The 24675-nt window shown below is 61.5% G+C and overlaps 2 protein-coding genes across 2 annotated transcripts in view; both read right to left on the bottom strand.

Moving 5' to 3' along the window:
- Positions 1-5726, bottom strand: part of POLD1 (DNA polymerase delta 1, catalytic subunit) — a gene marked incomplete at its 3' end in the record, with an annotated part of 29473 nt that extends 23747 nt beyond the window's left edge. Inside the window, exons 1-6 of the mRNA XM_084906897.1 lie at positions 5681-5726; positions 5127-5332; positions 4714-4827; positions 3901-4047; positions 3674-3799; positions 3357-3566 (exon numbers count right to left, since the gene is read on the bottom strand). Of these exons, the coding sequence (XP_084763023.1) occupies positions 3357-3566; positions 3674-3799; positions 3901-4047; positions 4714-4827; positions 5127-5331 (802 nt within the window). The 5' untranslated portion in view covers position 5332; positions 5681-5726. The remainder of the gene's footprint in view (positions 1-3356; positions 3567-3673; positions 3800-3900; positions 4048-4713; positions 4828-5126; positions 5333-5680) is intronic.
- A 7535-nt stretch (positions 5727-13261) lies between these two features.
- Positions 13262-22403, bottom strand: NR1H2 (nuclear receptor subfamily 1 group H member 2). Its single transcript, XM_084906085.1, has 10 exons — positions 22237-22403; positions 21973-22105; positions 20930-20991; positions 20712-20843; positions 19867-20157; positions 19531-19784; positions 19149-19328; positions 17718-17817; positions 14127-14335; positions 13262-13851 (listed from the first exon to the last, which is right to left on the bottom strand). The coding sequence occupies exons 3-10, from the start codon at positions 20970-20972 to the stop codon at positions 13705-13707; spliced, it is 1356 nt and encodes a 451-aa protein (XP_084762211.1). The 5' UTR covers positions 20973-20991; positions 21973-22105; positions 22237-22403; the 3' UTR covers positions 13262-13704.
- Between the last annotated feature and the right edge of the window lie 2272 nt (positions 22404-24675).

Here is a 24675-nt window from a genome sequence, read left to right as displayed (position 1 = left end):
GAATGCGAGGGAGAAGCGGGGTGGGGGGGAGCAGGGCGGAGGGGGGAGAAGCGGGCGTGGGCGAGCAGGGCGGAGGGGGGAGAAGCGGGGTGGGGGGGGAGCAGGGCGGAGGGGGAGAAGCGGGCGGTGGGGGGAGCAGGGCGGAGGGGGAGAAGCGGGGGGGGGAGCAGGGCGGAGGGGGGAGAAGCGGGGTGGGGGGGAGCAGGGCGGAGGGGGGAGAAGCGGGGTGGGGGGGGAGCAGGGCGGAGGGGGGAGAAGCGGGCGGTGGGGGGGGAGCAGGGCGGAGGGGGGAGAAGCGGGCGTGGGGGGGGAGCAGGGCGGAGGGGGGAGAAGCGGGCGGTGGGGGGGAGCAGGGCGGAGGGGGGAGAAGCGGGGTGGGGGGGAGCAGGGCGGAGGGGGGAGAAGCGGGGTGGGGGGGGAGCAGGGCGGAGGGGGGAGAAGCGGGGGGGGGGAGCAGGGCGGAGGGGGGAGAAGCGGGGGGGAGCAGGGCGGAGGGGGGAGAAGCGGGGGGGGGGAGCAGGGCGGAGGGGGGAGAAGCGGGTGGGGGGGAGCAGGGCGGAGGGGGGAGAAGCGGGGTGGGGGGAGCAGGGCGGAGGGGGGAGAAGCGGGGTGGGGGGGAGCAGGGCGGAGGGGGGAGAAGCGGGGTGGGGGGGAGCAGGGCGGAGGGGGGAGAAGCGGCGGTGGGGGGGAGCAGGGCGGAGGGGGGAGAAGCGGGGTGGGGGGGGAGCAGGGCGGAGGGGGGAGAAGCGGGCGGTGGGGGGAGCAGGGCGGAGGGGGGAGAAGCGGGGTGGGGGGGAGCAGGGCGGAGGGGGGAGAAGCGGGGTGGGGGGGGAGCAGGGCGGAGGGGGGAGAAGCGGCGGTGGGGGGGAGCAGGGCGGAGGGGGGAGAAGCGGGGTGGGGGGGAGCAGGGCGGAGGGGGAGAAGCGGGCGGTGGGGGGGGAGCAGGGCGGAGGGGGGAGAAGCGGGGTGGGGGGGAGCAGGGCGGAGGGGGGAGAAGCGGGCGGTGGGGGGGGGAGCAGGGCGGAGGGGGGAGAAGCGGGGGGGGGGAGCAGGGCGGAGGGGGGAGAAGCGGGGTGGGGGGAGCAGGGCGGAGGGGGGAGAAGCGGGGTGGGGGGAGCAGGGCGGAGGGGGGGAAAGCGGGGTGGGGGAGCAGGGCGGAGGGGGGAGAAGCGGGGTGGGGGGAGCAGGGCGGAGGGGGGAGAAGCGGGGTGGGGGGGGAGCAGGGCGGAGGGGGGAGAAGCGGGGTGGGGGGGAGCAGGGCGGAGGGGGGAGAAGCGGGGGGGGGGAGCAGGGCGGAGGGGGGAGAAGCGGGGTGGGGGGGAGCAGGGCGGAGGGGGGAGAAGCGGGCGGTGGGGGGGGAGCAGGGCGGAGGGGGGAGAAGCGGGGTGGGGGGGGAGCAGGGCGGAGGGGGAGAAGCGGGGTGGGGGGGAGCAGGGCGGAGGGGGGAGAAGCGGGGTGGGGGGGAGCAGGGCGGAGGGGGAGAAGCGGGCGGTGGGGGGGGAGCAGGGCGGAGGGGGGAGAAGCGGGGTGGGGGGGAGCAGGGCGGAGGGGGAGAAGCGGGGTGGGGGGAGCAGGGCGGAGGGGGGAGAAGCGGGCGGTGGGGGGAGCAGGGCGGAGGGGGAGAAGCGGGGTGGGGGGGGAGCAGGGCGGAGGGGGAGAAGCGGGGTGGGGGGGGAGCAGGGCGGAGGGGGAGAAGCGGGCGGTGGGGGGGAGCAGGGCGGAGGGGGGAGAAGCGGGGTGGGGGGAGCAGGGCGGAGGGGGGAGAAGCGGGGGGGGGAGTAGGGCGGAGGGGGGAGAAGCGGGGTGGGGGGGAGCAGGGCGGAGGGGGAGAAGCGGGGGGGGGGAGCAGGGCGGAGGGGGGAGAAGCGGGCGGTGGGGGGGAGCAGGGCGGAGGGGGGAGAAGCGGGGGGGGGAGCAGGGCGGAGGGGGGAGAAGCGGGGGGGGGGAGCAGGGCGGAGGGGGAGAAGCGGGCGGTGGGGGGGAGCAGGGCGGAGGGGGGAGAAGCGGGCGGTGGGGGGGAGCAGGGCGGAGCGGGGAGAAGCGGGCGGTGGGGGGGGAGCAGGGCGGAGCGGGGAGAAGCGGGCGGTGGGGGGGAGCAGGGCGGAGCGGGGAGAAGCGGGCGGTGGGGGGGGAGCAGGGTGGAGGGGGGAGAAGCGGGCGTGGGGGGGGAGCAGGGCGGAGGGGGGAGAAGCGGGGTGGGGGGGAGCAGGGCGGAGGGGGGAGAAGCGGGGGGGGGAGCAGGGCGGAGGGGGAGAAGCGGGCGGTGGGGGGGGAGCAGGGCGGAGGGGGGAGAAGCGGGCGGTGGGGGGAGCAGGGCGGAGGGGGGAGAAGCGGGGTGGGGGGGAGCAGGGCGGAGGGGGGAGAAGCGGGGTGGGGGGAGCAGGGCGGGAGGGGGGAGAAGCGGGGGGGGGGGGAGCAGGGCGGAGGGGGAGAAGCGGGGTGGGGGGAGCAGGGCGGAGGGGGGAGAAGCGGGGTGGGGGGAGCAGGGCGGAGGGGGGAGAAGCGGGGTGGGGGGAGCAGGGCGGAGGGGGGAGAAGCGGGGTGGGGGGGAGCAGGGCGGAGGGGGGAGAAGCGGGGTGGGGGGGGAGCAGGGCGGAGGGGGGAGAAGCGGGGTGGGGGGGCGAGCAGGGCGGAGGGGGGAGAAGCGGGGGGGGGGAGCAGGGCGGAGGGGGGAGAAGCGGGTGGGGGGAGCAGGGCGGAGGGGGAGGAAGCGGGGTGGGGGGAGCAGGGCGGAGGGGGGAGAAGCGGGGTGGGGGGAGCAGGGCGGAGGGGGGAGAAGCGGGGTGGGGGGGGGAGCAGGGCGGAGGGGGAGAAGCGGGGTGGGGGGGCGAGCAGGGCGGAGGGGGGAGAAGCGGGGGGGGGGGAGCAGGGCGGAGGGGGAGAAGCGGGGTGGGGGGAGCAGGGCGGAGGGGGGAGAAGCGGGGGGGGGAGCAGGGCGGAGGGGGAGAAGCGGGGGGGGGAGCAGGGCGGAGGGGGGAGAAGCGGGCGGTGGGGGGGGAGCAGGGCGGAGGGGGGAGAAGCGGGCGGTGGGGGGAGCAGGGCGGAGGGGGGAGAAGCGGGGTGGGGGGAGCAGGGCGGAGGGGGGAGAAGCGGGGTGGGGGGGAGCAGGGCGGAGGGGGGAGAAGCGGGGTGGGGGGGAGCAGGGCGGAGGGGGGAGAAGCGGGGGGGGGGAGCAGGGCGGAGGGGGGAGAAGCGGGGTGGGGGGAGCAGGGCGGAGGGGGGAGAAGCGGGGGGGGGGGGAGCAGGGCGGAGGGGGAGAAGCGGGCGGTGGGGGGAGCAGGGCGGAGGGGGGAGAAGCGGGGGGGCGAGCAGGGCGGAGGGGGGGAGAAGCGGGGGGGGGGGGGGGGGAGCAGGGCGGAGCGGGGAGAAGCGGGGTGGGGGGGGTGGGGGCTGGTACCGGATCTCAAAGTCGACGTTGGCCTCGTAGGGCGCGAAGCTGGGGGTGCCCAGGCCGGCCACGCGGACGCCCTGCTCCAGGAGGCGGCGGGCGGGCGCCACGAGGCGGGGCAGCGCCAGGGTGATGCGCAGGAAGGGCGAGGGGCCGTGCCCGTGGTACCCGAACATGCCTGCGGGCACAGAGCGGGCTGGCACCGGCCGGGGGACCCGCCCCGGGCTCCTCCCCGGGCTCCTCCCCGGGCGGGGGCGGGCGGGCGGGCGGGCGGGCGGCACTCACTCTCCCGGGAGCACAGCTCCACGGCCAGCACGGCCGGCCCCTGGAGCTCCTTCCCGGCGCGCTGGTCCCGGCTGATGGCGCCGTTCAGCTCCCGCTGCAGCTCGCCCAGGTGCTCGGGCCCAAAGCCTGAGGCGGGAGGGGAGGAGGCCGGTCAGGAGCGGGGGGGGGGGGGGGGGGGGGGGGGCAGGGGGCGGGGAGCGAGGAAGGGGGTCTCGGCCGGCCCTCACCCGGCGGCGCGGGGGCGTAGAAGTAGGGGGCGAAGCCGTGGATGTGGCAGCAGACGGAGTTGCCCTCGTCGGTGACCCCGAAGGCGCGGAGCACGGGCACGGAGCTGTGGGCGGGCGGGGGCGCGCCCGGCAGGGGCCGTGCTGGGCCTGGGGGGGGGGACAGGGAAGGCGGTGACCCTGAGTCCTCACAGGCTCACAGCCCCCCGCCCCCCTGCACGGGAGCCAGCCCCACCCCTGCAGCCTGAAGCCCTCCAGCCCACACCAGCCTCCGCACGGGCGTCTCAGCCTGGCACTGGCACTGCCACCTGCCCCGTGGCCCCCTGCCCCCCCACAGCCAGAGGGAGCCCCGCCTGTTTATGGAAGAAAAAAAACATCTCTGAAAAAGGAAAATCCGCTTGACGCGTTGTATTATATGTGATGTTATGAACTTGGACTCGGGTGCAGGTTTATGCAATCGCCACCCAAATCGGGGATCGACTTCAACCCCTGCAACTGAGGTACATGCCCTTGACCGGAATCGAACCCAGGACCCTTCAGTTCTCGGTCTGACGCTCTATCCACTGAGCCAAACTGGCTAGTCATCATTCTAATAGCTCCCTTGAGGTGCCCCTTTGCAGTCACATCCCCCTCCCCAGCCCCTGACCCCCTCGCCAGACTCCTCGGCGGCCCAGCCCTGTGCCTCCCTCACAGCCTGGCCTCCTGGGGGGTCTGCCTGGGACAGCTCCTCCCACAGAGCCAGCGGGGCTGCCCCGGCCCCCGCCGCCCCCGAGCCCCGGGCCCCACCTGCCACCCGCCGGGCCTGTCCCCACTCACCCACGTAGTGGTCGATCTCCAGCTGCTGGAAGATGAGGGGTTCTGTCTGGGGGTCCAGGGGGGGTGGGGAGGGCCGGAGCCAGCGGGCATCTCTGGCTGTCGGGGAGAAGTGCCCTGGGGGGTGGGGATGGCATGGTGGTCAGTGAAGCCGTGATCCTCCCTCCCTCCTGGCCCGGCCCAGGCGGCTTCCCAAAATGCAAAGGGAAAGCCAAGTGGAGGGGGCGGTGTAGATCAGGCAGGAATCTTGAAAAAGGGGTCAAGTCCAGGGGTCAAGGTCAGAGTAAAAGCAACAGGCAACCGAGGGGGCACACTGGCATGGGGTCAAAGGTCAGAGGTCACAGGTCAGCTCTCTGGCTGACTCTCGGTTCCGAGGCGCGAAGGGTGGGGTGCGGGGCTCCCAGTCCCGCTCTCACCGGCCGCAGCCCCCTCCTGGGCGGCCTGCAGCTCCTCCTCCAGCTCCTGCAGCCTGCGCTCCGCCTCCATCTCCTCCATCAGCGCCAGCTCCTCCTCGAACTGGGACGGCCGGGGGGCCTCGTCCTCGTCCCAGAGGCCCCCGCGGGCCCGCTTCGGGGGCGCCCCGGCCCCGGCCCCCGGGCCTGGCCGCCGCTTGTCGTACATCCTGGGGGCAGGAGGGCGGGTGAGGGCTCCTGCCGGCCCCTCGGCCTGCCCCGCTCCCCAGCCTCAGGGCCCCCGCCTGCAGGCTCACAGGAGCCGCCCCGGACGCTCAGGCCATCAGTGTGACTGCACCGCTCCCGCCCGCCTAACCCTTCCCTCGTGTGCCCCGGCCCTCCTCATCCTCTTCCCCGCTCACCCGCCCCCCGCAGCCCGAGGCCATGGGCCCCGCACGCCCTGCCCCCCTCTCCGGCACAGACTGGTCCTGAGCCCCCCTCTTTCTTTCCTACCAGATGCCCTCCATACCCTCGCCTACCCATCGCCCATCGCCGCCCACCAGCCAGGCCTGTGTCACCGAGCGGCTGGGGAGTGCCAGTCACTGTGCCGGGCGCCAGGCAGCGGCCAGAAACACCAATCTGACCCCAATCTGACCCGGTCCCGTCCCGTCCCGTTTAAAACACAAGAACAAACGGAATGTGCACCGTTCCCCCAGGCTCCCCAGCCGCAAGGTGCTGGCCCTCTGCTTCCATTCCCTCTGCTCCCTCAGGTAACAGGCACGTATCAGACATATCATACATATGTTTCCATGTCTTCTTCTTTTTTAAATATATTTTATTAATTTTTTACAGAGAGGAAGAGAGAGGGATAGAGTTAGAAACATCGATGAGAGAGAATCATTGACAGCTGCCTCCTGCACCCACCCCACTGGGGATGTGCCCGCAACCAAGGTACATGCTCTTGACAGGAATCAAATCTGGAACCCTTCAGTCCACAGGCCGACACTCTATCCACTGAGCCAAAGCCCCAGGGCTTGGGGCATATATGTATGTATGTATGTATAATTAGCTTTTTAAAAAACTTTATTGATTTTCAGAGAGAGGAAGGGAGGATAGAAAGTTAGATACATCGATGAGAGAAAAACATCGATCAGCTGCCTCTTGCACATCCCCTACCCGGGATGTGCCCGAAATCAAGGTACATGCCCTTGACCGGAATCGATCCTGGGACCTATCAGTCCACAGGCCGACACTCTATCCACTGAGCCAAACTGGCTAGGGCTTGACAAGATACATTGACATAAAGGTACATATCCTCTGGTAGACTGAAGACTGTACGTAAGCCTATTTGATTTGGTAACTTCACTGTGGTTCAGTAAGAGAATATTCTAAGGAAATACACACTCAAGTATTCAGGGGTAAATGGCCGTGTAAATGGCCGTGATGTATACAAGCTATTCTGAAAGTGTTTTCTGTAAGTGTGCATGCAGATCATAACGTCAACAGGGTAAAATGTGAAAACAGGCGAAGCTGGTGCAGGGTAAACAAGTGCTCTTTGTCGTACACCTTCCTATACACTTGAAATTATTAAAAAAGAAAAAGTGGTAGCCCTGGCCAGTGTGGCTCAGTGGGTAGTGTTGGCCCGTGCAGGGAAGGGTCACCAGATCCATTCCCAGTCAAGGGCAGGGACCTGAGCTGCAGCTTTGATCCCCAGCCCCAGTCGGGGCGACCAACCAATGTGTCTTTCTCACATAAATGTTTCTCTCTCTCCCTTCCTCTTTCACGGTCTCTAAAAATCAATGGAAAAATATCCTTGGGTCAGGATTAATAAGGAAGGAAGGCAGGCAGGCAGGCAGGCAGGCAGGAAGGAAGGAAGGAAGGAAGAGGGGGAAAAGAGAGAAAGAAATGAAGACTCGTAAAACAGTACATGTCTCCCATGGCTGAGACGGAGGATTACAGAAACCTACAGCAGATCCCAGACCAGATGGGAGGGAGGGAGGAGGGGGAGCACCTCTGGGTCCCATAACCACCCCCCAGATCCAGTCTCTCTTTGGTCCCTTTTTTTTTTTTAGCAATACATCCTTCATCTTGGAGGCACCACAAGCTGACAAGCTCAAGACTCCATTTCCCAGGATGCACGGCTAGGTGGTGGTCACATGATCAAGTTCTAGCTCATGGACTTGGGGTGACCGTAAGGAGGGCGACTTTCAGGACAGCCTGCGGAGGAAGCCTGCCCTCCATCCTCTTCCTCCCCTCCTCCAGATGGCTGGAGCGTGAGTGGTGGCAATGAGCCAACCTTGACCACCAGGGCGAGGGCGACACTGCAGGGAACGCAGAGCTACAAGCCGGAAGGAGCCTGTGCCCTCAGCAGCCTTCTGGCGCACACCTGCCTGCCTTCGGGTAATTATGTGGATGAACAGATTGGTATCATGTCTGGGTCACTGTGCCTTGGAACCTCTTTGTTACAGAGTTTAGCCTGGACCATGCCATCACAGAAAAATCCTGGACCGGGATGTGTTACGGCAAATGCTGCTGCACAATGGAATTATTTGTCAGCATTAAAAAGGAGGCAGTAGCCGAAACCGGTTTGGCTCAGTGGATAGAGCGACGGCCTGCGGACTGAAGGGTCCCAGGTTCGATTCCAGTCAGGGGCATGTGCGTTGGTTACGGGCACATCCCTGGTACGGGGTGTGCAGGAGGCAGCTGGTCGGTGTTTCTCTCTCATCGACGTTTCTAGCTCTCTATCTCTCTCCCTTCCTCTCTGTAAAAAAATCAATAAAAATATTTAAAAAATAAAATAAAAAGGAGGCAGTAGCCCTAACCGGGTTGGCTCAGTGGATAGAGCGTCGGCCTGCGGACTGAAGGGTCCCAGGTTCGATTCCGGTCAGGGGCATGTACCTTGGTTGCGGGCACATCCCCAGTGGGGGGTGTGCAAGAGGCAGCTGGTCGATGGTTCTCTCTCATCGATGTTTCTAACTATCCCTCTCTCTTAAAATAAAAAACTAACAATAAGTAAGTAAATAAATAAATAAGACTGAATACAGACTGTATGCTGACGTTCCACAGCATTCTAGAACTGACCAATCTCTGGTGCTAGAAATCAGGTGAGGCTCGAGGCTGCTTCTGGTGGGAGAGGCTGACTGGGGAAGGGGACGGGGGTTTTTTTCTGGCGGATGGAACCACTGTACATCCAACTGGAGACCGTGCACGTCCCTGTACGTAAATCAGACCCCAGTTAAAAATGTAAACGGGGGGTGGAGCTGCAGGTACATTATGGCGTGACGAAAAACTGCGTTTACGAGGTTATTTCCGGCGGCCTTGTTTGCCGTCTCAAAAGACTGGAAACCTGGAAACCACCTAAATGTTCTCCCCGGGGGGGCTGTTTGAATAATCCCATTAATTCCGCCCCGTGGAATAGTATGCAGCTGGATAAAGGAATGAGGAAGCCCTCTCAAAGACACATTGTTAGGCAGAGAAAGCCAGGTACAGACCGGCATACTTAGCCTGTTGTCTTTTGTACTCAAAACGTTGTTTAAGAAAATGAGGGGCCCGGGAAGCTGAGGGCTCACAGGAGCCCCGAGGGGAGGCCTGGCCTGGCAGAGAAAGGCCACACGGGGGCGTGCTGGCTGCCCTGCAGGGTGTGGTGGGAGGGCAGGTGTCACCAGCAGCAAAGTGAAGGCTCCTTTGCTCGTTCCCTATCCCAGGCACCATCCTAACTGCACAGCCAGGCAGGGCAGCATTAGAAGGAAGGAGGCAGCCCTAACCGGTGTGGCTCAGTGGTTAGAGCGTCCCAGGCTCAATTCAGCCAAGGGCATGCACCTTGGTTGCAGGCACATATCGGGGGTGTGTGTGTGTGTGTGTGTGTGTGTGTGTGCAGGAGGCAGCTGATAGATGTTTCTCTCTCATGCATGTTTCTAACTCTCTCTCCTTCTCCCTTCCTCTCTGTAAAAAATCAATAAAATATATTTAAAAAGCAGGAAAGAGGCCCCTGTGTGTTCCCTCAGCTGCCCTGGCACCAGACAGGAAGGAGCTTGGCAAGCTCTGTACCCTTCTCGGCCCTTCCATGGCAGCTCCTGGCCAGCGCCTGCGCGGTAACAACACTGAGTGCCCACTCGGGTCAGGTGCTGGTTCCTCTGTGACCCGCACTCCCTCAGTGTTCCCGCTGCACTTCACCTAATCCATGGCATTTTGTGGGGGGTGTGCGTGTGTGTGTTTATTGCTTTTAGGAATAGAGAAAGGGAGAGGGAGAAAGAGAAGCTTCAATGTAAAAGAGAAACATCAATCGGTTGCCTCCTGTATGCACCCCAACCAGGGATCAAACCCGCAACCTGGGCATGTGCCCTGATGGGAACTGAACCCACCACCTTTCGGTGCACAGGAGGGTGCTCCAAGCGAGCCACACCGGCCAGGCCCACCTCACGGCGTGAAGTGCCATCTCCACGGCGATCACTCCCGCCTCTGTGCCTCTGGCCCAGACCTCCCCTCAGGCTGCAGGCTGCCCGGTCCAGCTGCCCACTGCGAGGCTGTCTCTTCGGGCACCTCAGACGCCAAAGCCGGCCCCCGCTCTCACCCCAAACCTGCTCCCGGCACCTCATGGTCTCCCCCTATTCAATGAATGGCAGCTCCCATCAGACCAGCAACGGTGGAGGCACCCCGACTTCCCTCTTCCCCTCAGACCACGTGCTCACTCTCTGCAACCCCATTAGCTCTGCCTCCCGGGAGACCCGAGTCCCAGGGCTTCTCGGCCCAGCTACCGCCTGGCCCCTCTGTCCTCTGAGACTGCTGCTGGCGTCTTTACTTTGCGCATTGCTGTTGTCTGTCGCCCCCTGCTGGAAGATGAGCTGAGGGCCAGGATCCGTCTGTGTGTTTACTGAAATATCGCACAAGTCTACGACCGGTTTGGCTCAGTGGATAGAGCATCGGCCTGCGGACTCAAGGGCCCCAGATTCAATTCCAGTCAAGGGCATGTACCTTGGCTGCAGGCACATCCCCAGTAGGAGGTGTCCAGGAGGCATGTGATGGATGTTTCTCTCTCTCATCGATGTTTCTAACTCTCTATTCCTCTCCCTTCCTCTCTATAAAAAAAAATCAATAAAATATATTTTAAAGAAAGAACTTAAAAAAAAATAAAAAATAGCCGAGACCGGTTTGGCTCAATGGATAGAGCGTCGGCTTGGGGACTGAAAGGTCCCGGGTTCGATTCCGGTCAAGGGCATGTACCTTGGTTGCGGGCATATCCCCAGTAGGGGGTGTGCAAGAGGCAGCTGGTCGATGACTCTCTCTCTCATCGATGTTTCTAACTCTCTATCTCTCTCCCTTTCTCTGTACAAAATCAATAAAATATATTTTAAAAAATAAAATAAAAGAATGACAAAGCCCTGACCGGTTTGGCTCAGTGAATAGAGCATCGGCCTGTGGACTGAAGGGTCCCAGGTTTGATTCCGGTCAAGGGCATGTACCTTGGTTGCAGGCACATCCCCAGTAGGAGGTGGGGTGTGCAGGAGGCAGCTGATCGATGTTTCTCTCTCATCGATGTTTCTAACTCTCTAATCCTCTCCTTTCCTCTCTGTAAAAAAAAATCAATAAAATATATTTTTAATTTTTAATCACAAACACGTCTGAGGTCAGTGCTGTGTTACCCTCTAACATGCACAGTCACAGGGACCCCGGCCCAGAGAGGGGAAGCGGCTGCCCAAGGCGGCACAGGGCTCAGAGGGGAAGCCAGGGTCCAACCAGGCAGGCACCCCTGTCGGGGGGGCCATCGGGCCTGTGTCTCAGACAGGGGCCGCCCAGCACAGGGCATGGCCTGGCACAGAGCAGTGACTGAAGGTCTGGAGAGAGGGAAGAGCACTGCCAGGAGGTAAGGCCGTGGACGGAATCTGTCTGAGAGATGGGGAGGGGGGGCCCCCAAGGAGATGGAGGAGGAGACTGAGACATGGCAACAACAGATTCTTGGAGCATGTTCATGAGTCGTCATGTAGATATCTGTGTTTTCCGATGGTCTCAGGCGACCCTGCTGGCGGTTCTCAACCTGTGGGTTGCGAGCCTAAGACCATCGGAAAACACAGATGTTTGCATTAGGATTTATAACAGTAGCAACATTACAGTTATGAAGTAGCCACGAAAATAACGTTATGGTTGGGGGCCACCACAACAGGAGGAACTGTGTTAAAGGGCCGGGGCGGTAGGGAGATTGAGAACTGCTGCCCTACAGGATCTGCTCCCCCACCTAGTCCCCACCCTCACCTGTCCCCTTCCCGCCTCGGGGCCTTGGCACTCCATGGTCCCTCTGCCCGGGTTTCCCTTTACATAGCTGACTTCTCTCCGATGTCCCTCCCCCCAGGGGCCATTCCTGACCACTCCAGCCACAGCAGCGGGCTACCCGGCTCACTCCCCTTCGGATCTGCTTTACCGTTACTGTTACTAACTGGCCCGCTGTCGGTCCAGCCCTGGGGCAGGGGCCCTCTCTCACTGGTCCGTGCAGCAGCCCCTGCTTCTGCAACCCTGCCCGGCGCCGAGTCCTCAGAATTTGGTCAATAAAGTGTAATACCACGCCCGCACGTGCGCACTTCGGTCCTCCAACGCCACCGGGATCCGGTGCCCCAAAGAGCCTCCAGGGTGCATGCCTCATCTCGCCCCGGGCCAGGTGCCCATCGCTGGGCCCCCAGGAACACGCCAAGGTACCCCCGCTATCCCCCCGTCATCACCCCGCGCGCCCCGGCCCCGCTTCCGGGCGCCCCCGAGCCCAGGGGGTCCCTCCCGCCGCCACGCCCTAGCGACCCTTCACGACCCTCTCTCAGGCCTACGTGCCGGCTCCCCAAGCCCCCTTCCCTGCCCGGCGGGGTCCCCGGCAATCCCCCTCGTCCCTTTTACTCACCCGCTTCAAACAGCGTTTCCCGCCACGGACCGCGCCGCCGTGACCCCTGACTCCCGCGCGCGCAGGCCCAGAGCCGCGGCGCGCCGGGCAGGCCACGCCCCTCCCGCCCAAATAGGGCGAGACCACGCCCACCACGTAGCCTAGCCACGCCCCGTTCTTCCAACTGGGGGAAACCACGCCTTCTCGTTCCAATGGCAGGCAAATTCTCGCGAAAACCCGCCCCCTGTTGACTGATGCGGCCCGAAGCCACGCCCCTCCTTGCGGAAGCGTCGCGGCCAAGTGAAGGCTGCGCGCGCAGCCACCCTGGGGCGCCACGCCCCACACCAGCCCTCTGGCGCTGCGCGCGCAGCCTCCGCTACCCCTCCCGCCTGCTGCCCGCGGGCACCAGCTGAGCACTGGCCGTGCTTGCACCGGCAGCCTGACATCCGCCCTCCCTGCAGGAGCTTGGCTCTACGCGCTCAGGTCCCGGCCTGATCTGTTGTCTCACGGCCTCTAGTGTCCCCATCTGTAAACTAGACCTAGCGTGGGGCGGGCACTCCAGCGGGGTGCCCAGCTCACCATTTGTAACTACTCTCATCTCTGCAGTCCTCTCTGCCCCGTCCTACAAACAACATAACCTTTCAGTAACCAGCCAGCCCATCTCTCTAAGCAAAACCCCCTTCACCCTCCACCAGGGCTGTCCATCCGGCTAAGAGAACTTCTCCGTGCCCCTCCCTGTTCTGAACTCACCAGGGCCTCTCGCCTCCCACACCTGGCACCTGCCCTACATCGTGGGGGCCCAGGCTCCTTGTTCCCAAGGTTTAGGTCCCAGCTAGGACGGGATCTTGGTGAAGCCTTGCCTTTCTCCTCCAGCAGCCCTCTCCCGCCTGCTGACCCCATTCACTCCCCCACTGCCACCTCTCAGGAGGGACTGTCTTTTAGCTGGTCTCCAGTGCCTAAAGTCGTGTTTGGCACCGAGGAAATGCTCCATACGGACTAGAATGAATGACATGTTCCCAGAATGGACACAGGTGGCTTTGGCAAGTACTTGTCCACTGTGTGAATGTCCCAGTCCCATCATCCATGTAAATTGTCTTCCATGAGCTGGCTCCAACTGGCCTTATACAGGGGAGTGACCCTGAGGCCATCAGGGGCCTCTCCTGAACCCACCAGTGCCTGATCGATGCGAACACCCCCCCTCCCACCCGCCTAGCAGCCTCCTTAAAGGGCCAATGTGGAGCAAGACCCTGGCGGCCCAGCCCCAGCCCCAGCCCCGCTCACACTCACTCTGGCTCAGGGCAGGTTTCTGTTCATATTTTATTTTCCCATTTTTTTGTGTGTGCGGGTTTTTCTTTTCGTTTTTATTAAATAAAAGTAGAAGGAGAGGGGACCTGTGGTCTCTCGGGCTGTGGGAGAGCCACGGGCCTCCCTCCCTCCGTTCAAGGTGCACTGCGCAGTGGGCTTGAGTATAAGCTGGGCGGGGAGAGCAGCCGGAAGTGCTTGGAGAGGTCAGAGGTCAGGGCCTGCGCCCCGTCCACACCTTCCCAGGAAGACTCAGTGGGCAGGGAGGGAGCCTCCTGGACCCTGACCGGGGCCTCTCCTGAGGGCTGGCGGGGCCAGGGCTTGTGGTCCAGGCCACGAGGTGGGCCCCGAGGCTCGGCTCCCCCCACCCCCACCCAGGGGGAGGAGGCGTGGCCACGTCCGGCCGTAGGAGGGCGCAGGGGCTGCGGGCGGGGCTGCGGGCCCTCACTCGTGGACGTCCCAGATCTCAGACAGCAGAGGCGGCAGCTTCTTGTCCTGGAGCCGCAGGGCGAAGACCTGCTCCGAGTGCACGGAGCTGAGCGTGCGCAGGCTCACCAGCTTCATCAGCATGCGGGGGAAGCGCAGCTGGTCCTGCGGGAGGGGAGGGAGGGAGGGAGGGAGGGCGGGCGGCGGGTGACGGCCAGCCCACCAGGAGGGCCCTCCCCGGGCGGAGCCAGTGCGGGCAGAGGCCAAGGAGAGCGTGGGACCCCCGCCCCTGTGCCTGGACCAGGCGCGCCCCTGGGTGAGGGGACGGGGCCAGAGCTCAGGGTGCTGCCGGGAGGCGGGCCCGGGCCCCGGCTGACCCCACGCGGGTGCCTCCCGCCCGGGATGGATGTCGTCCCCTCGGCGGGAGGGCGGGGCGGTACCTGCGGCCGCTTGATGCGCGTGTAGGACAGCAGCGCCTCCACGTAGGGCTGCTGCAGCGCCTCCACGCGGCCGGGCTCCTGCACGTTGGGCCGGTCGGCGGAGAAGATGTTGATGGCGATGAGGAGGGCGTACTCCGCGTCGTCCAGGCCCAGCCGCCGCATGGCCCGCGAGAACTCGAAGATGGGGTTGATGAACTCCACCTGCAGGCCTGCGGGCGGGAGGCGGGGGGGGGGGGGTCCCCAATAAACACGCCGCCCGGAACCGCCCCACGCCCGGCCTGGCGCTGCCCGGCAGGGAGGACAGCAGCCGCTCTGGTGCTCCTGCCCCCTCCGCTCGCCCGGTCCCCGCTGCCTGGGGCGCCTGGCACGGAGCAGCTGTGCCATAGTCTGGCCCGAGGGAGGGAATGAGTTCTGAGAGCTGCCATTTATGCAGCGATTGCTACCCTAACACCACCTTCGCTTCTTCCGGGCAGGAAAAGGGGAGAGTTGTTTTATTTTTGTGGGTTTTATTTCATTTTATTTTATTAATTTTAGAGAGGAAGGGAGAGGGAGAGAGAGAGAAACATCAATGATGAGAGAATCATTGAATGGCTGCCGCCTGCACGTCCCCTACTGGAATCAAGCCTGCAACCCGGGCCTGTGCCCTTGGCCGGAATCGAACCTCAGACCCTTCAGCCTGCAGGCGGATGCTCTATCCACTGAGCCAAACCGGCCAGGGCAAGGAAAGCGTCTTAAGCCCGGGTCACGTTGTGTCACCCCCTGCAGTGGCTTCCACTGCTCTCAGGGGAACTCATTCCCAAGAGTGACTCATTCATTCATTCATTCATTCATTCGTCAAACTTCCTTGGGTACCTACTACGTGCCAGCGGAGAGCACCATTTACAGGACAGAGTCGTGCTCTGCGGCACTCACACTGGGGTTGGGGGGCAGTTAACAGACGGATACGCTGCCTCTCCAGCCTGCGAGGTAGCGGTGAGGTCCAGAGAGCGGGCGAATGCAGGGAGGGGTGAGGGGGCGGCTGAGAACCCAAGGTGACCACCTTGTCTGAGATGCTGACGTGGCTCTCATGCCACGAGACATTCGGTGTTAAGACTGGGAAGGCCCTGCGGGTGGCTCTGCTGGTTGTAGCATCGACCGGGGCACATACCTCGGTGATGGGTTTGATCCCCTGTCAGGGCCTGTACGGGAGGCAACCGATTGATGTCTCCTTCCCCTCTCTCTCAAATCAATAAATATATCCTCGAGCCAAGACTGGTTCGGCTCAGTGGATAGAGCGTTGGCCTGAGGACTGAAAGGTCCCAGGTTCGATTCCGGTCAAGGGCGTGTACCTTGCTTGCAGGCACATCCCCAGTAAGAGGTGTGCAGGAGGCAACTGACTGATGTTCCTCTCTCATCGATGTTTCTAACTCTCTGTCCCTCCCCCTTCCTCTCTGTAAAAAAGCAATAAAGTATATTTAAAAAAACATACCTCGGGTGAGGATTAAAAAAAATGGGGAAAATAAACACACACACACTCAGGAAAACAAAAATTGGGAAGGAATCGGGCAAGCCAGGATAAACTGGTACCCTCGTTCTGGGCAAAGGGACCAGCAAGGATGAAATCTCGGAGGCAGAAGTACATTTGATGATTCAAATAAGAAAAAGAAGCCAAAACCGGTGTGGCTCAGCGGATAGAGCGTCGGCTTGCAGACTGAAAGGTCCCAGATTCGATTCCAGTCGAGGGCATGTATATCGGTTGCCACATATCCCAGTGGGGGGTGTGCAGGAGGCAGCTGAGTCAATGTTTCTCTCTCATCGATGCTTCTAACTCTCTGTCCCTCTCCCTTCCTCTCTGTGAAAAATCAATGAAACATATTAAGAAAAGAAAAAGAAAAAGACCGGTGTGGCAGGAGGAGAGTGAGTGAGGGGAGGGGCAGGAGATGAGGAGGAGAGGGGAAGGAGCAGACCGCAAGGCCCGTGGCACAGGGTCCTCCCAGGGGGATGGGAGCCACGGAGGGTTCTGAGCGGAGGGACAGGAGCCGCTGGGGTGTGAATGAGATCCTTCCGACCATGTGACCAGACACACTGGGCAGGGGTGCAGGTGGGAGACCAGTGAGGGACCCCTGCCGTGGGCATGGGCAGTGGTCGGCAAACTGCGGCTCCAGAGCCACATGCGGCTCTTTGGCCCCTTGAGTGTCCTAACGCCACTTCTTCAAGATAGACTCACCCGGGCCGAAAACCGACTTCTGCGAATGGGCCACGAAGTTTCAATCGCACTGTATGTGCGTGCCTGCACATGGCATTTTGTGGAAGAGCCACACTCAAGGGGCCGAAGAGCCGCATGTGGCTCTCGAGCCGCGGTTTGCCGACCACTGGGCTAGGGAGACAAGTGAGGCCTGGACTGCGGCAGTGGCAGAGGATGGAGGGGGGAGAGTGGTGGGACCCCAACCTTCCTCCAGCCTTCTCTGTGCTGCAGCGGCCCAGGCTCCCTCGGAGTTCCTTAAAACTGCCCAGCTCCTGTCCACCTCAGGGCCTTTGCACATGCTGACACCCTGCCCAAAACTCGCCCCTGCTGTGCCCTGCTGGCGATCTCCTACTCAGAGGGTGACCGACTGTCCTGGGTGGTGGGAGGGCCAGGAGTTAGAGGAAGGGAAGAGGGGGTGAGAAGCAGACATCTGGGGGTGCAGACGGGTGCCCTCGAGAGAGCAGGGCTTCCTGAGAGAGACCAGAGGCCCAGAGAGACGGTTCCCCGGGCCTCAGCCTCTCGGTCTCAGCCTCTCAGCCCTCAGCCTCTGGGCCTCAGCTGGCCTGCCCTTCCCCTCCAGCCCACACGCCGGGTTGCGTGCTCTGGGAGGGCAGGGACTGGGGTTGCCCTAAATAGCTGCGCGGGCTGCACGCTTCACAATGGATGGTGAGCTGGCCGCCCTGGGGCGAGGCCGGGCTGTGGGTGGACAGACCGTCTTTCCAGTCCCACCGAGATGCCTCCCGTGAAGCAGAGACCGCGGTCCCCTCCTGCCCTGCGTCCCAGCGGGCCGTCAGCAATCATGGACGTGCTCTTACCGGACTGCGGGGGGACTCAGCCCTCGCCTCACTTTAAAGACTTTTTACTGAGAGGGGCAGGAAGAGGGAGAGAGAGAGGAACATCGGTGGGATGTTTCTGCTCGCCTCCCGCTACCGGGGATCGAGGCTGCAACCTGGGCACGTGCCCCGACTGGGAATCGAACCGGCAACCTTTCGGCGCCTGGAACGATGCCCAGCCCACTGAGCCAGAGGCTACCTCCACTTTAGAGATGGAAACACAGAGGCTCAGCCGAAACCGGTTTGGCTCAGTGGATAGAGCGTCGGCCTGCGGACTCAAGGGTCCCAGGTTCGATTCCGGTCAGGGGCATGGACCTTGGTTGCGGGCACATCCCCAGTAGGGGATGTGCAAGAGGCAGCTGGTCGATGTTTCTCTCTCATCGATGTTTCTAACTCTCTATCCCTCTCTCTTCCTCTCTGTACAAAATCAATAAAACATATTTTAAAAAAAAAGAAAGAAAGAAGGGGCGAGGCAGCGCGGTCTCCCAGGCCGGCCCCCGCCCCGCGCCGCCCCGCACCCCCGCCCCCCCGCACCTGCGCGGTGGAAGTCGTCCTTGCTGTAGGTGAAGTCCTTCAGGAAGGTGATGCACTCCGTCTCGTGGTTGTAGCGTCGGGCCGTCTCCAGCAGCATGATCTGCGGGCGCCGGGAGGGGGAAGGCAGGGGCGTGAGGGCCTGTGACCCCTTGGCCCCCAGCCCCTCCTCTCCTGGCCTGGAAGGGGGTCCAGTCTCACCAGGATCATCCCTCTGCCCCTCTCACTTCCCCGTCCTCAGCCACAGCAGCCGCAGTCAGCACGCTGGGACCCCCCCATCCCCCCCCCCCCCCCCCCCCCCCCCGGCCCTCTCCCTCCTCCATCCGGCTCCCACAGCGCCTTCTGCTCCGGACGCTGTCCCCGGTGGTCAGTGCCCCCAGACCGTGGCGATTCAGGGGAGGGATGGGTGTGTTTTGTTCACTGACATGTGCCCAGCCCTCGGAATGGGGCCTGGCACACACTGGGCACTCGATCCTTATCTGTTACCATGGTTTTGGTTCAAATGCCAACTCCTCCGAACGGCCTTTCTGGCACATTCTCTAACGTGCGTCCCTCCAGCCCCAGCCGGTTTCCTTTCTCCCTTGGCCCGTGAGAACCTCTGATGCCCCTGTTTACTCTTTCCTCCGTCAGATACATCCCACCAAGGCAAGGACTAGGGGGGGTCTCGCTTGTCCTAGGGCTGTGGTCGGCAAACTCCTTAGTCACCAGAGCCGAATATCATCAGTACAACGACTGAAATTTCTTTTGAGAGCCACATTTTTAAAACTTAAACTATATAGCCGAAACCAGTGTGGCTCAGTGCTAGAGCGTCGGTCTGCAGACTGAAAGGTCCCGGGTTCGATTCCGGTCAAGGGCATGTACCGTGGTTGTGGGCACATCCCCAGTAGGGGGTGTGCAGGAGGCAGCTGATGGATGATTCTCTCTCATCGATGTTTCTAACTCTCTATCCCTCTCCCTTCCTCTCTGTGAAAAATCAATAAAATATATTTTTATTAAAACTTAAATTATATAGGTAAGTACATTGTTTTTCACTTAATTAGGGTTCTCCTAGCTGGCCTTTGGTAAAAACTCAAGGGAACATGCCGACACCGGTTTGGCTCAGTGGATAGAACGTCGGCCTGCGGACTGAAGGGTCCCGGGTTCGATTCCGGTCAAGGGCATGTACCTTGGTTGTGGGCACATCCCCAGTGGGGGGTGTGCAGGAGGCAGCTGATCGATGATTCTTTCTCATCGATGTTTCTAACTCTCTATCCCTCTCCCTTCCTCTCTGTAAAGAATCAATAAAACATATTTAGAAATAAATAAAAATAAATAAATAAAATAAAAACTCAAGGGACCAAAGAGCCCCACATGGCTCGAGAGCCGCAGTTCGCCGACCAGTGCCCCAGGGCTTATCTTGCAGGCAGGAGGGAGGGAGGGGAGGTGGGCGGGTACCTCAATGGTCGACGCCTTCAGGAGGGCGATCTGGTCCTCGCGGCCCAGCTGCAGGAAGCCGGGCACCTGCTTGGCGAAGTCCACGATCTCCTGGACCGAGATGATGGCCAGCTCCGTGAAGTGGGCGAAGCGCTGCTGGCGGGCATCGCGGGACTGCGGGTCTGCGCCCAGCGGCCAGGGCTGGGGCCCGGGAATGGGGAGGGGGAGGGGCAGTTATTCTCTGGACTCTTCCCAAGAACCCAAGGCCGGGGGTGGGGGGGGGGCAACTTGAGGCCAAGCCTGCACCCCCGGAGCTCCTCCTCTCCACGCCCCTGCCCTCTGGAGCCCCATCCCCTCCCCGTGCCAGGCCCGCGGCCCCTAGGGGCCGCCCAGGGGGCAGTACCGTGACTTTGGGCTGGTCGGAGAAGGAGCGCTTGTTGCACTGCAGCTGGGCCGCCACCAACTGCTGGATCATCAGTTCCTGGGCGGCCGTCAGCTGGACGCCCTCGCCTTCCCCGGGGCCCTGGCCGCCCCCGTCCGACCCTCCGGGGGAGGCCCCGGGCCCCGAGGCGGAGCCGCTGCTGACGCCAGGCGTGGCCGGTGACTGCTGCTGCTTCCGAATCTTCTTCTTGCGGATCTGCTCCTCGGAGAGGACGCCTGTGGGGAGACGGGGGCTCAGCGGAGGCCCCGGGGCTGGGCAGGGGCCGGGCTGGGGGCGCCCCCGCGGGCGGGCACTCACACTGCTCCCTCATCCCGGCCTCCTTGCACTTGCGCAGCCGGCACTGCTGGCACTTGCGCCGCATGAAGGCGTCCATCTGGCAGGTGCCGCCGCCGCGGCAGGCGTAGCGGCCGGCCCCGCCGCGCACCACGCTGCGCCGGAAGAAGCCCTTGCAGCCCTCGCAGCTGAGCACGTTGTAGTGGAAGCCGGAGGCCTTGTCCCCGCACACGCGGCACAGCTCGTGGCCCAGCATCTTGGGCGCCGGGCCCTTCTTCCGCTTGCGCTCCGGCTCCTCCGCGGGGTCCGGGGTGACTGGGGAGGGCGGACAGAGGCCGTGAGAGTCACAGAAACAAGCCGGCCGGAGAGGCAGGCCCGCGGGAGAGCAGAGAGCCGGGGTGCCAGGGGGGGACCCAGGGAGATGGCCGTTCAGGGGGGAAGGTGTGTTATGGCAGGGAACCCCAAGAATGGATCAAAGTGAGAGGTGTGGAGGAGGAGCAGAAGAAAAAGTATCAACAAGAAATTGGAGCCCCAGCCGAAACCGGGTTGGCTCAGTGGTTAGAGCATCGGCCTGCGGACTGAAGGGTCCCAGGTTCGATTCCGGTCAAGGGCATGTACCTTGGTTAAGTGGGGGGTGTGGGGGGTGCAGGAGGCAGCTGATGGATTTTTCCCTCTCATGGATGTTTCTAACTCTCTATCCCTCCCCTCACCTCTCTGTAAAAAATCAATAAAGTTTTTCTTTTTTTTTTTTTTTTTTAAAGAAAAGAAATCAGAGCTTCCTGTCCTCATGTCTGATCTTTCTCTCTTCCCGGATCCCTCCGCCTGCCTCCCATACCAACTCCCAGCCGGTGTCCGGGTCCCGCTCTCACCCACGCTGCAGGCTGAGCCGGCCCCATCGCTGCCCGGGACATCAGGGTCCGGGCCCCCGGGCCACGGCTCAGGACGCTCCTCCTTCACCACGGGCTTAGAAGAGGGGGCGCTGGGCGGAGGGGGCACATTCCCTGGGAGAGGGAGGTTCAGTGAGTGTCTCCTGACAGCTGTGTGACGGGGCAGTGGGCCGGGCTGGGCTGGGCTGGGGCTCACTCACCAGGCAAGGGGGTATCCTGGGAACTCGAGGTAGGGGTGGACATGGTGGGGTCACGGAGCAGCCTGCAAAACACAGGGGCCGGGGAGCCTTGTGGGCCTGGGGAATCCAGCCACAGGTTTTGAGGGGACACCTTTCTTCCAGCGTTCCCCCAAATTCCTCCCTCACGTCGTATAGAACCCAACCCCAGACCCCCAATTCTAACAGAGCCCGCCCCTTCTGCTGCAGACAGCCTCAGGCTTGGCCTCCAGCCCCGTCCTCACCCAGACCCCGCCCTCCACAGGCCCCGCCCACTCCAGGCCACGCCCACCCACCAGTCCAGGTGCTGTCCCTTCTTCCCACTAAATTTCATCCCACCTCCTCTTACTCCTTCCCCCCACTCTGCGGAGAAAGAAGCCCCATCTCTAGACGAAACCGGTTTGGCTCAGTGGATAGAGCTTCGGCCTGCGGACTGAAAGGTCCCAGGTTCGATTCCCGTCAAGGGCATGTGCCTTGGTTGTGGGCACCTCCCCAGAAGGAGGTGTGCAGGAGGCGGCTGATTGATATCTCTCCCTCATTGATGTTTCGAAATCTCTACCCCTCTCCCTTCCTCTTTGTAAAAAATTAATAAAATATATTTTTTAAAAAAAAGAAAGAGCCAAAACCGGTTTGGCTCAGTGGATAGAGCGTCTGCATGAGGACTGAAAGGTCCCAGGTTCGATTCCTGTCAAGGGCATGTACCTTGATTACAGGCACATCCCCAGTGGGAGGTGTGCAAGAGGCGGCTGATCGATGTTTCTCTCGCATCAATGTTTCTAACTCTCTATCCTTCTCCCTTCCTCTCTGTAAAAAATCAATAAAATATATATTTTTTAAAAAATAAAGAAAAGAAAAAAAAATCTCTCAGTCCATCCCCACCTCCTCCTCTTATGCTCCGCCCCCATCCTGTCCACCTTCCAGGTTCCACCCTCACTCCTCCCATAAAGTGGCTGCGGAACCCTTTGCCCCCCCAGATCCCGACCCCTCCTCTCCCACTAAGCCCCGCCCCTCAGGCCCCGCCCCCACACCTCTCTCCAGGTCCCGCCCCTCTCCAAACACCAGTGGGGGGCGGGGCTCATGGCTGCGCGCGAGGGTCTCGTGGGCGGTCTCTCGCGGGGTCTCTGCTCCGGTTGCCCTGGAAACAGCCGGGGGCGACGCGAGCTGCGGAAAGGCGGGGGGAGAAGGAGAGAGGGGCTGAGCGGAGAGGCGCGGGGGGCTCCGGGAGGCCCCGGGCTCGGGGCTCTCCCCGCACCTCCCCGCACTCGGTGCACTTGCGCCCGTCCCCCCCTTACTCTGCTTCTCCTTCTCCTCGTCCGTGTCCCCTGGAGGCCACCGCCGCTCCGGGCTTCTCAAAAGTAACTTCGCCACTTCTTCCGGCAACCCCACTGTGTGTCACTTCCGGCAGGGGAGGGGAGTCGGGGGTGACGGACTTCCGGTCCGCCTGGCGCTAGCCAAGTCAGGAGCCCCGCGGGGCTGTCCTGCACCCTTTGGAAGGTGGCCCTCCGGGCAGGTCCGCCGGAGGCGGAAGCGTTCCGGTCTCATTGGGTCAGACGTGGCCAGCGCCAACCTCCCCGCCGGGCGCGGGTGTTCCTCTGGCTCCGGGAAAAGACTGACTCGGCTTCTAGCTCCCAAATAGAACTCCTTTTCCCACAGAAAGGCGTTAAAGCACGTGTGTCCCTTTTTGGTGCCTATAAGTTTTCTCATTTTGGAAATGCTCTGATTATTAGTTTATTTTTTAATATATTTTATTGATTTTTTACAGAGAGGAAGGGAGAGGGATAGAGAGTTAGAAACATGGATGAGAGAGAATCATGGATCAGCCGCCTCCTGCACACCCGGCACTGGGGATGTGCCCGCAACCAAGGTACATGCCCTTGGCCGGAATCGAACCTGGGAACTTTCAGTCCGCAGGCCTATGCTCTATCCATTGAGCAAAACCGGTTTCGGCTAAAATCATTTTTTAAGTAACTTAGTGATAGAAGTAAAATACTATAGCCTTCTCCTAGTAAAAAAGATACAACTAATATATTTTAAAGAAGACTCAGAATACTTGAACAAATAAGAGACGGAAGTTGTTCCAAAGTCTTTCCCCCCCATGACAATCAGTTCTATATTGCGCATGTATACATTTTTTTTTTTAATGGAAATGTCTTGACCCATGATTTCTGTAGCTTGTTTGTTCCATCTGGCATGGCCTGGAAGCTGTGAAGTTTTTCATCTGAGGATGTGACCATTAAAATGAGTGGTTAAACCCAGCTGGTGTTGCTCAGTGGTTGAACATGGACCTATGAACCAGGAGATCAGGGTTCGAGTCCAGTCAGGCCACATGCCAGTTTGCCAGATGGATCCCCTGTGGGGGGCATGCAGGAGGCGGCCAATCAATGATTCTCTCTCATTGATGTTTCTATCTCTCCCTCTCTAAACTCAATAATAAAAAATAAAATTTTTAGCCGAAACCGGTTTGGCTCAGTGGTAGAGCGTCGGTCTGCGGACTGAAAGGTCCCAAGTTCGATTCCTGTCAGGGGCATGTACGTTGGTTGCGGGCACATCCCCGGTGGGGGGGTGTGCAAGAGGCAGCTGGTCGATGTTTCTCTCTCATCGACGTTTCTAGCTCTCTATCCCTCTCTCTTCCTCTCTGTAAAAAAATCAATAAAATATATTAAAAATAAATAAATAAAATAAAAATTTTGAAAACACCCAAAAAGGTGGTTAAAGGGGGATGGCTGAACCAATGCCTTCTTTCTCCCTGTGTAATGTTAAGCCAAGCTGTTTGCCCTCTTGGTGCCTCTGTTTCTTCATCTGTAAAGTGGGAAGGAGACCTCATCGCATTGTCATGATGACTCAGTGAAGTAACACGCAGGAACTGGGCCAGGCTCCAGTCAGGAGCCCGGTATGATGGAGCTGTCCCTGGAATTGCAACAGTTTGGGTTTGTTGTTGTTTTTGACATTCAAAATGAAAACAACTTTATTGCAAAATGTAGGACACAATAGACTGCACAGAACAATAGGAATAAGACAATCCCAAGACAGAATTGCAACAGTTTTGGAGCAAGTCACATTCCTCTCGGTCTCGGGGGAAATGATTTGTATTTCTTTCTTTTTAATAATATATTTTATTGATATTTTACAGAGAGGAAGAGACAGAGATAGAAACATCAATGAGAGAGAAACATCGATCAGCTGCCTCCTGCACACCCCATGCTGGGGATGTGCCCGCAACCAAGGTACATGCCCTTGACCGGAATCAAACCCGGTACCTTTCAGTCCGCAGACCGGCGCTCTATCCACTGAGCCACACCGGTTTTAGCTGTATTTCTTTTTGAGGCAGGGTAGCAAGAAGCTAGGGAAATTCCATGGCAAGTGGGATGAGGAAACTGAGACAGACAACTGAACAAGCTGGTAGAACAAATTACAGCCAGAAACAGGTCACCAGGGCCAGAAGCCTTGGGTGCCTAGCAATGGGCAAAACTGGTGCTGAACCCGGCCCCAGGGTGGCGTCTCCTCCCCTGACACATCCTTGGCCAGGCAGTTTGTTGTTGTTGTTGTTTTTTAATATATTTTATTGATTTTTTACAGAGAGGAAGAGAGAGGGATAGAGAGTTAGAAACATCAATAAGAGAGAACCATCTATCAGCTGCCTTTTGCACAACCCTTACTGGGGATGTGCCCGCAACCAAGGTATGTGCCCTTGACCGGAATCGAACCCGGGACCCTTCAGTCCGCAGGCTGAC

The sequence above is a fragment of the Pipistrellus hanaki genome (genome assembly GCF_964339955.1).
Source record: "Pipistrellus hanaki genome assembly, chromosome: 15".
Classification (NCBI taxonomy): Eukaryota; Metazoa; Chordata; class Mammalia; order Chiroptera; family Vespertilionidae; genus Pipistrellus; species Pipistrellus hanaki.
Note: the sequence above shows the minus strand (reverse complement) of the source record. Positions and strands in the feature narration are given on the sequence as shown.

Coding starts and splice junctions, on each gene's coding strand:
- NR1H2 (XM_084906085.1), bottom strand. CDS start 20,972: ATGTCCACCCCTACCTCGAGTTCCCAGGATACCCCCTTGCCTG. Junction 19,329..19,530: donor CCGACCAGCCCAAAGTCACG/GTACTGCCCCCT, acceptor CCCGGGCCCCAG/CCCTGGCCGCTGGGCGCAGA. Junction 13,852..14,126: donor CGCGCATCAAGCGGCCGCAG/GTACCGCCCCGC, acceptor CCCCTCCCGCAG/GACCAGCTGCGCTTCCCCCG.